At 42.2% G+C, this 11561-nt stretch overlaps 1 protein-coding gene across 1 annotated transcript; it reads left to right on the forward strand.

Moving 5' to 3' along the window:
• The first annotated feature begins 8449 nt into the window (after positions 1–8449).
• Positions 8450–11142, forward strand: LOC127322832 (bisdemethoxycurcumin synthase). The gene is made up of 2 exons (XM_051351240.1): positions 8450–8727; positions 9916–11142. Exons 1-2 carry the CDS (start codon positions 8523–8525, stop codon positions 10914–10916), a joined length of 1206 nt encoding a protein of 401 aa, XP_051207200.1. The 5' UTR covers positions 8450–8522; the 3' UTR covers positions 10917–11142.
• The last annotated feature ends 419 nt before the right edge of the window (positions 11143–11561 follow it).

The raw sequence follows: 11561 nt of genomic DNA on the forward strand, positions 1-11561 counted from the left end.
TAGGAGCAAATGCTCCCATTATATAAAATAATTAAAAATTAATTTTAAAAATGTTAAAAAAATTGACATAAATTTTTTGGTATACATCGTGACATTCTATGTTCGTACACAAGTTTTCGTGGAAAAACAGCATTTTGTGTGGTGTGTACAAAAAAGACAAAAAAATATGCTGTATGTAGTCGTGTTACAATATCAAAATTTGTCTTTTTTACAGGAGCCACAGAAAAAATTTTCTTTTTTTGAAAATTTGTGTACCAACATAAAATGTTTAGATGTACATGTAAAAATTTAGTTTAGAATTTTTTGACACTTCAAAATGTGGATTCACATAACGAGAGCAAATGCTCCTATGAGCCAAAGTGCATTTCCCGATATGATACCATGTATTATGGACATAGTAACATATAGTAGTATCATACATATGATATGCATTGTGACTAGTCTAAAGCAATTTGGCAACTAGTTGTGTGGACGGTAGCTGTGAGAATAAATATATGTAATAGCCCTAAAGAGCTAAGAGGTTACAATTACCTCATTTGATGTTAATCTAGCCATAAATAATTATATTTTCACTAATTAATATATCACAAATTTAGAATTTTGATAGAATTTCCAACCAATTGAAACATTATTTAGTTAATTATTTGATAGAATCATTTACTAGCTAAATGAGCACATAAATAATAACTTTGAGCACACAAATAATAACTTGATTAGTTAGTCCAGGGCCACTTCTACCACTTGGGAAATTTGATACATGATACAAACTAGTACTTCTCAACCAAGCTAATTGATTAGATAGAGCTCGTATGAGATGGTGTCATGTTTTGTTAGATGTACTTAGATGTTCTGTAATGAAGTAAATCCATTCGGTGTTTCGCAAGAGCAAAAAAGTTGTTAGCAATAAATCTAGCTTCGTAAGCCACAATCTGAACATGCATCTAATCAAATCTAGCTTCATGAGCCACAAAGTTAATTCAGTAATCGAGCTCGTTGATTCCCACCACTTAATCCTAGTTTATTGTATCTTTCCGGAGACATATTTTGCAGGAGCCACGTTCTAAACATCTAAATAAATCTAGCTTCATGATATGTATGCATCATTGCGATTAATGTTGTAGTAATCTAACTGTTACCAATAAGAAAAAAAATATTAACCTGATGCAAGCAGGAAATACATGATTAAAGCCACGAAATTAACTAAACTAGGTCCTGCTATGTGCAAAAGATATATATTCCAAAATGAGAAGGGCATGGTTCTGTAGCTGAAATTATGTGGCTGCAGCCTTGCAGGAGCTAGCATCAGGAAACTGCTGGCTTTTTCAACACTCATTTAGTTCAAATATCAAAACCAAGTACACCCAAGCTTAATTGCATGTGAAAATATGAAATTATACAAATTGATGCCTGCCTTTCAACTACATTTAGTTCTGCACACAACTATTCAAGAGGCAGTAGTGAACTGAATGGAATTCATCAGCCAACACTCCCAGCGTGGTACAAGAATTAATTATGATAGTCTATAGAAGGAATCAACAATACGAATATGGCTATGCAATTCTAAAAACTACACACAAGGTCACCATCTCTACTAGATTACACAAGTCCAGGAAGTACTTACAGGATGCAGGGCAGGGCCTGCCGGCGGCGAGCTGCTGGTTCAAGAACGCCAGTGTGGAGGCTTGTATCGTGCGGCGACGACGTCCATCTGCACTGGTGCGGCAGGATGTGGCTCATGGGTACCGGGGCGTAGGGCTAGGAGATGTGAGTGGGCGAAGCACCGCTGGGTGGACGTCATCGACGTGGCGCGAGGCGGGTGATAAAGGCGGAAGGGTGGCACATTGGATGGCCACGCGAGGGTTCGCGAGCGGCGCCGGAGGCAGAGGCCGCGAGGGTGCCGGTCGCCGCTGACGCGGGGGCGCAAAACAGGGAGAAGGGAGGCGGTGCTGCTCTCTCTTCCTAGGCTATCGTCACGGGGTGGGTAAATATGCAAATTGACCTTTTGGCACTCTCAAAAATTTATATTAACTCTCAAAAAATTATATTACACACTTGTCCCCGCCACATTGTCTTGATACTCCTTCCTTGAGTTTTGGAGTACCAGTACTGAAAATTTTCTCTTGATAAATTAGATGTCTCCGACAAAGGAATCAACAATTAGCAAGTATTCGGCATGTTCAAACAATATTCCGCAGGTTAAAGCTAAAGCAAGAATATTCACATGTCTACCACTAGCTAATTATTGAATAAAACACACGATAAATTTTAACATCACAATTCTGTTAGGCAAACGACTGAACACCTTGTGGACGGAGCATCTCGCGTGCATGGACAAGCCTAAGGGCTCGCGAAGGGAAGCTCTCTTGGCCAGGACGATAGCACAATTTTCGAGCCCGATCTCCTTCGGTGTTGATGTCGACTGAAGGTGGTGGTGGTGGCAATGACGAGGACATGAGATGGCGTTGGCGTCGGTTGTAGGGTTGGAGCTCATAAAACGATGAAAATTGGTGGAAACAACTGTGTTGATCTAGGTCCTCCGGCTAGCAGCAGTGGCATGGTGGCAAAAATGGTGAGGAGCAGTGAGGGCAGCAGCTTATTATAATCCCCAAGAGGAGAGGATATTTGTAGAACCTCTCAATTTGGATGTATGGGGTATCAAACCTTAGGAGCAACACGGTAAATAAATATATCTTCTTGTGCTAAATTATAGTTATCTATGCACTAGACAACTTAAAAATGAAATTGGAATTGGCAATGTTCAAGGTTTTGAGGAAACAAAGTAATGCATTTGAGTATCTCACAGTTTATATCCCAATCGTCTAATGCAAGAGGACAAGACAAAAAAAATACTCTTATATTAAGAGTGGACCTAGGTTCATGGGTGCACTTGATCTCTTTCTCTCAACTATGGTGGTGATCATGTAATAGATAATAAAATATACGCAATTAACATATTTTAATGGTAACATTTATAGTGGAAACATGTCCTAAAACATGAAGTTGAGAAGGAAAATACCAAAAAGGTGTTGTCATGCATGCCAATTCTATCACTTGGCTGCCAATAGATGTTCGCATTTATCCCTAGATGCTCGTATACCAAAGGGTGCTAGTTTTTTTTGTCATATAGCAGTATCATTTATGTCATTTGGCTACAACCTCCAACGCCGCACACATATACATACATCACACTCCTTTATGTAAAAACACACATATTACAACACATGCAAAGTTTTATTTGTTTTCCGCATACTGCACTTCTCTCATTTACCAACATTTATCTTTGTCAAACACCTCATGACATGGGAAAACAAGAAATTATTACACTTGTGACTTTCAGTAATCTTAAACAATGTAATAGATAATCACAACGTGCCTCCAGAGTATGACAAGCTATAAGGTTCCAACACAACGGTAAATGCATATCATGCATCATCTCACACCACAATAACCACCATAAGAATTTTATTTACAGAATCTTTATCATGCTGGGAAGCTCATAGTGATTAACACAATGATAATACATAGAGATATTGGATCTACTACCTCAAAACAAAATTCCAAGGTTGAGCTACTCCCCTCTCATAGTGGAGAGCGGCGTGGAGGTGTTGGTGAAGGAGAAGAGGTGGCTAGAGGCAATTTTGGCAGCGGTTTCCCCTCCAATTTTCCTCCAACGACAGACTACAACCTCTCTATTTTTTCCTTTTGATCTCCACCTTCATGTGTCACGAAATAAACACCGTGGGGTATATATAGGTAGTATTAGGTCAAAACACATCCGCTGGCTAAAGATCAAGGTGAAACAGACGTCAGAGGGGCCCCTATGACTGGCTTGTTGACGTCCTGATGCTCTACTTTGTCTTGTTGGATCCTTTTCGATAATTCTGAAGTTTCTCTTGGACCTTCCCGTTTTTGTGTCTCGTAGCTCATGTGAAGTCGATAACACCAAAAACAAGTATTTCTGATTCTGAGAATTAAGTACAAAAAAATATGAGGACATTGTGGAAATCCTCGAAATCAATATAAAACATGCTAGAAACAACATCTACCATGGGATTATCAATGATTGTCATATAATAAAAAATACCAAAGTTTGTGGATACATTTTACATGTATCAGCGTGGAGTCTGAGAGGTGGAAGACATGGGAATCAAGGTGGAGAGAGGCATGGGTGGACAAGCGGGGGAAATTTTGGTCCAATTTTGGGGCAGAAGTAGGTACAAATGGACAAGCTGTAAACACATTGTCCATTTTGAGTGCCCTGTTGGGCCGTAAATTCTATCCGAGGTGGCCATGCCAAATGGTGGGCACTTTTGAGTTACCTTAGTGCACTCTCTCACTACTAGGAAAACAGCTGTAGGCCTAGGCTTACTGCTGACGCGACAAAAAAGGTGCACACCAGTGCTATTTACCACCGGTGCACCACTTCTTTGGGGTGTCGATGGTGCCCAAATACCTCCGGCACAGCGCAAAATTGATGCGCTGGGGATAAGGTTCGACCAGGTCGGGGGTAGGCCAAAAATCCTGAGGCTACTTACCGCCGGCCACCACTATAGTTCGACACCGGTGGTAAACTGATTACCAGCGGCGCACCACCATAGTAGTGCACCGGTGGTAAGGGGCCTCAGGATATTCCTCCATACTCCCCCCCCCCCCCCCCCCACACCCCGGGAGTCGCCTTTTCGGTTTTGAATAAATAAAATGTTAGAAAATTTGAAAAGTTAAATCGTTTGAGATGGCCATGTGATATGTGTTCTAGTTTATAGAAATTAACAAATATGACCCTCACATATTATGCAAAATGGCGTCATTTTTTTGGTAAACGGCTTTTTTGGATGCATACGACCTCCGATGAAAAAGTTTATTATATGAAAATATATCTACGGAAAATGTTACATCTAATTTCAAAGGCTTACGGCCGTGTAGAAATCTAAAAAATCAAAAAGGAAAACATATTTTTGTGAGGTTGAAGATTTTGATGAAAGATTTAAAAATAATAAAAATTTACCCCTGACGCACCACCATATTTAGTGCGTCGACGGTAACCTAGGGTATATAATGCTGCCAGCCCGGTCACTTCTTTTTCCTCACTTTCTCTCCTCCTCCTCCTCCTCCTCCTCATGTTTCCACCCTCATCCTCACCTTCTCCTCCTCCTCCTCCTCCTTACCTTCTCCCTCCTTCTCCTCCTCCTCTTTCTCTCCTCCTCCTTCTCTTCCCCTTCTCCCTCCTCCTCCTCCTCCTCTTCCCCTACCTCTGGCGGCCCTCCGGCGACCTCCCTCCAGCGAGTATCTCCTCAAGCCCGGCTACCTCTCTCAAGGAGACCAGCTCCTCAAGCTAACCAGCGACCTTCCTCCGGTGGCCCTCCGGCGACCACCTCCTCCATGCTCTAGCGGCCCTCTGGCAGCACCTCTAGACCTTCAATATGGGCACCATATTCGTGCTTAGGCATTTAGCTTTTTAAAAAATATCTTTGCATGCTTATGAGATAATGTCTAATATATTGTATGTTTACAAAGCATTGTACATGACTGGGAAAGGAGGAAATGAATATTTTCAACCCTCATGGATGGCGACGTACTCTACAAAAGTTGGGCCTCACCACCCTAGACATACGTTTAACAAGCCTTTCACGTATTAACTTATACACTAGTATGAAACCCTTTATAGGCAACATTATGTTAGTGGCGCGTTTGTAAAGTAACACATCACTTGTATTTTCCTAGAATAAGGTGTGGTAAAACACTGGTGTGCCACCAATAATGCGGAACCAGTGGCGTACCAAAATAACGAAGCACCTCCATTAGGTGGGTTCCTCCATTGGACCCAGCCTGCCCCAACCCACCGGTGGCTCACCTATGATAGTAGCCCGTGACCAACGAGATCCCGCGCCACGCCGTTGTTCCCATCTCGGTCAATCCGCGTTGCACCGTCTCCATCGATCCGTCCCGCCAGCTATCTTTGTCGCTCCACCCTGCGCCTCCTCGAGGAGTGCAACACGAATCATCCTTGTACAAAGCCGCATACTAGCTCACCACGACTTCATAAATGGCTATATGGGGCATCAGCCCATGTTTTCGAGTGTCGTGCCAAGCTGCAACCCGATAAGAACCTTCCATCGTCTGATGAATACGATGAAGAGATCGTGACATCCGCCAGCAGAGTCGTCGATATGGAAAGTCAGGCTCAGCAAAGCGCAGGCCCCATGCCTAGACTCCCCATCCTAGCAATGAGGACCTATGAAAGCTTTTAAGATTTTTCAAGAATCTGGTCGAGGAAATGAAGGTCACACCTGATACTAAATATAAAGACCTAACCGGAGGTTAATGACCAGCTACATCAGCAAAGGGAAATTGATTTGGGGCTGAAAGTGATCCTCTAGGATGACTAGAGGAAAAAACATCAAGTTCATCAGCCGGCCAACCTATTCTCATGGTTTAAACAACATCAACATATGTTTCCCTGGATTGTTAATTCACACAAGAATGTATATGAGGTGAAATAAAAGTAGAGGTAGTAACTCATACAACAAGGACAAGCCGAACTTTACATAACAACGAACCCAAAGAATTGGTGCTCCTTCCACGACAATGCCTCACATGGCTCTATCAAGTATTCAAGTGTCACTACAAGAGCTTAAGGCATATCCTGGTTTTTATATATATAAGGTGACACAACCTGAAACATCCTTCAATAGTTTTTTCCCAGCGGGTTGGCATTTCATGATTACTAGCAAAGTAGGCAAATAGATATGTGACCTGGTAGATTCCATATCGGTACATAAGTTCTCCCTCGTAGTTGGCAAGCAATATGGGCGGTGGGTAATGCAACAATATGGGAACATATGCATTAACCATTCCGCCATGCATTGTACATGATGTTTAAAGTGGGTTCCACGCTAGAGAATGGTCAGAACACCGCACTAACTGGCCTCACATGTCTACTCAAATGTTGTGTCTCACCATAGGTGATTTGTTTGCCTTGTGATTATTCATATACCTCCCACCATAACTCACACGACCGTACTAACTACTCACTCTCTACACCGACCATGACCTTGCACACTAGAAGATTGAATCTTTGGCAAAAAACATTGGTGATAGGATGATAACGTAGGTCGATAATGAAAGTGAGCACTATGGCGGCATAATACATTATTTCTCATGTGGTTTTTTCCTCAATTTAATTAGGCCATAGTTGGTTTTTTCACAAAAATATGGAGTCTTCTTCTCTGAATGGCTAAGTCCCGAAGTGAATCCACGACGAGTACTATAAAGGGCAGAACCTAATTGTAAAAAAGCCGTAGGTTTGGAAATAGCGGTACTTGGCAGGAAAAAAGGCGTAGCTTTTGTAACACACCGTCGCAACAAGTACTGATAACTATTGGAGTAGCACATCATTTGTGTTCAAAATAAGGTTGTGGAATATTTGTACTTGTTCAATCAAGGGTCTACACATACTTGTTATAGAAAAGAAAGTGTTACAAGATTTGAGCATGCAAAAAAGTGTTGAGATATTGTAACACATATATGGTGCTATGGCAAAAAAAAGTGTTACAAGATTGCAACACATGTTTTTTGGAAGTGCAAAAAGTGCTATAAAACTGTAACACATAAATTGTGGTATGAAAAATGGTTGAAATATTGTAACACATATATGATGGTACGAAAAAAGTGTTACGAGACTTTTACACATATTTTGGAAGTGTAAAAAGAGTGATATAAAACTGTAAAATATAAATTGTGGTATGGAAAGTGTGTTACAAAAAGCAGCCCATGCTTTGAAGGTGCGGCAATTGTTACAAGTTTATAATGGGTAAAACAGTGGAGAAGAAACATGATATTAATAGACGTTATGAATTACCAAATACTTGTACGTAACACATTGGTAAAGGTCTAGGACTCTAGGAGTGCAACATGATGTCGAAACTTTGAATCCTACATTATCCTTTTTATATTCTTTTGCCTGAACTCTCAGTGCAAGGATGTGTTACGAGGGCATATATATGTGGTAACACATATTGTATGGGTTGCTATGTAACACATTATGTTATATACAGGGTTGCCCTTTTTATTGTTAATGATCATTGTCCTTTTAACACAGGCTACTGCAAGACATACAATTCTTTTTTTTGTTAATACCTATGTTTGTAGCACCTTTATTCAAAGTGGTAGCACATCGTACGTTTGGTGATCTAAAAAATCGGAAACAAATTAAACACATTGACATGTGATGTTCTCATCTTCCAAAATTTCAATGAACGATTGATGAAAATAAAAAAACAAATAATCTAAGTAGTACCAGTTGAATCAATATATTTGGTTTTGTCCAGTGACGTACGCGTCAAGCATTTAAGACATGGAGATATTACTTGCCAGACATTATTTGGGTCGTTGTTGTTTGGTCAGGCATGGAACTATAAATCCTGAGCCCAGCAGTCCCCTTAGACACAGGTGCGCTGCCTTTGACATCCAGGAGTCACACACAAGTAATACGTACGTCGTTTCAGTGTTCAACTCCGTCGGTCATGCCAATGGCCAACGACAACGGTGCGGTGCGTAACAGCCACCGGAGCAAGCAGCAGCACGCCGAAGGCCCGGCGGCCATGCTCGCCATCGGTACGGCGAACCCGACTGGCGTCGTAGTGCCTCAGGACATTTTCGCCGAGAACATCTTCCGCGTCACCAAGAGCGACCACCTTATTGAGCTGAAAGAGAAGATGAAGAGAATTTGTAAGCATATACCGTACCCCTCCCCATTCCTGTTGACGTTATCAATTAATTAACTATTTCTTTTGCACCAAAACAATCTGCACGTTTTCCTAATTTTGTACATACAGTACACAATAAGAACACGCGTAATACAATATTGTGCCTATTGTGCCGGAGTAACGCTACACATACGGGGAAGTTTTACAAAAGAATCTTACGGACTCGAACGTGGCACATCACGTTGGGCTGAAATACAAACTGCTCCCGATTATTAAGCAAGTTCAGCCAACCAAATGAATCCACGTTTGTCCCTAACCTTTCCCTAGGAGGTCTAGATTTATTGATTGTGCCGTCCCGCGCCTTGCAGTGAGATTTTCTAGCAAACATATAAGTAACTAGTACAATTATATATATTGTGCCATCGCTTTGCATGCAGTGAGTTTTTCTACCAAATATATACTACTTCCTCCATTTCAGAAAGGTTGTTTGAGATTTATCAAAATTTAGATATATCTAGTCTAGATATATTTTAAGATGAACCTTGACGGAGGGAGCATTTCCGTTCCAATGAATAAGATGCACACACATTTTAAGATGAATTTTAACCCAAAATAGCAATAGAATCAACTATGTTTTATGTATTTAGTATTGTTGGATTCATATTAAAAAGGAATATCTAATGATGGTAATTTTACACCAATATTTTTAAATATTTGAAGTAATTTTAAGTCAAACAAAAAAACACGGAAAACGAGCACATCTTATTCGTTGGTATGGATGGAGAAACAAGTAGTACTGCTTCCGTTAGGGATTATAAGTTCAACGTCTAGGTTGTTAATTTAACTAACATAACATGAGTTATAGTCCCAGTTCATAGAGCTTTCACGTATTTCTAGGTTATCAATTTGGCCAACATAATATTATTTGTATAATATAAAAATTATAGCATTAGAAAGTAGAACATCTAGGCTTTCAAATGATATATATTTTGAAATACATATGTTGCATTATCATCGTCAAATTTACAACCCCGGGATACGCGTAAGACCTATGAACTGAGTACTACAAAAATTATGTCATTAAAAAGTAAAATATTTAAACTTTTTAATGATATATATTTTATAATATAGATCTTTTATTATGTTAGTTACATTTAAGACCTAGTAATAAGGTAGTACAATAATATATGAGAGTTTCTGTTCCTTCCAGGCCAAAAAACTGGCATCGACAAACGGCACTTCCACCTGACAGAGGAATCACTTGCTGCCCACCCGGAGTTCCTCGACCGACAGGTGCCATCCCTCGACAGCCGCATAGACATGGCCGACACGGCCGTTCCGGAGCTCGCGCAGTGCGCCGCGATCAAGGCCATCGCCGAGTGGGGCCGCCCGGCCACCGACATCACCCACCTCGTCTTCAGCACCTACTCCGCATGGCAGGCCCCGAGCTTCGACCACCAGCTCGCCACGCTCCTCGGCCTCCGCCCCACCGTCTGCCGCACCATACTCAGCCTCCACGGCTGCTACGGCGGCGGCAGGGCGCTGCACCTCGCCAAGCAGCTTGCCGAGAACAACCATGGCGCGCGCGTCCTCGTCGCCTGCTCCGAGATCACCCTCGTCTGCTTCGGCGGCCCCGACGGGGGCAACCTCATCGGCAGCGCCCTCTTCGGCGACGGCGCCGGCGCCATCATCGTCGGCGCCGGACCCTTCGCCGAAGGCGAGCGCCCGATCTTCGAGATGGTCTCCGCCACGCAGACCACCATACCACGGACCGAGCATGTCCTCGGGATGCAGGTGTCTGGCGGCGGCGTCGACTTCCACCTCGGCATCCAGGTGCCCATGCTCATAGGCCAGAACATCGAGAAATGTCTCGTCGACGCCTTCAGCGGATTCGACGACGCTCCCTGCTCCTGGAACGACCTCTTCTGGGCGGTGCACCCAGGCGGCCGTCAGATCCTGGACAACATAGACAACGAGCTCAAGCTCGACGCCGGGAAGCTGGCCGCCAGCCGGCATGTGCTTCGCGAGTACGGCAACATGAGCGGCGCCACCATCATCTTCGTGCTCGATGAGCTGCGCCGCCGTCGGAAGGAGGACAGTGATAATCTGCTGCTGCCGGAGTGGGGCGCGATGCTGGCCTTCGGACCAGGGATCACGATCGAGGCCATGGTGCTGCGCTGCCCACGCGCATCCCCTCTCAGCAATAACTAATCACATCCGTCACCTTAATTTACTACTTACTCCATACTACTATACGCTACGTATTTTCCTGGGTAATTCATAAAATCCAGAGTATGTGTAATTGAGTGTTTTCTCGAAATATTGTGTAAGCACGTGTGTGCTGTAAACTTTAGCGTTCTTTACGGTGCTTTTAGCAGGCAAACGTCTGCGTTAATTTATTACTATGATCAATAAAGTGTTATACTTCCTAAGATAACCTAATGTATTTTCTAGTGTCAAAACAATTCTACTGTAATATAGCACCATGTTGTCGATCCATTATTTATGATTATTCGGATATTTAGTTTCATACTAAATCTTTTTGGTTGTCTGAAAAAATATACTACGAACAGAGACTCATGCTAGACTGTACTATATAGAAAGTTATCATCCTTCTTCAGAACCTAAAACGAGTAAAACTTCTAAACTTTGATTCATATTTGGAATTTACGCATAATAACAGTATAAATTCAAAGTGATAGAGCACAAGTTCATCATATATATATGCAGGAAACCATGGACAACACCAACCAGTAGCTAGGTGACCAAATCCCAGCTACAAAGAAAACTTAATTATCAGATCAAAACCATGGCTCATAGGCCAGGCCACCAATCAAAATCATCACACTACATTGG

The sequence above is a fragment of the Lolium perenne genome, chromosome 2 (genome assembly GCF_019359855.2).
Source record: "Lolium perenne isolate Kyuss_39 chromosome 2, Kyuss_2.0, whole genome shotgun sequence".
NCBI lineage: Eukaryota > Viridiplantae > Streptophyta > Magnoliopsida > Poales > Poaceae > Lolium > Lolium perenne.

Excerpts from the sequence above, each read along its gene's own strand:
- LOC127322832 (XM_051351240.1), top strand. The coding sequence starts at position 8,523 with ATGCCAATGGCCAACGACAACGGTGCGGTGCGTAACAGCCACCGGAGC. Across the intron at positions 8,728-9,915 it reads AGAGAAGATGAAGAGAATTT|GCCAAAAAACTGGCATCGAC; the intron begins GTAAGCATATAC and ends TGTTCCTTCCAG.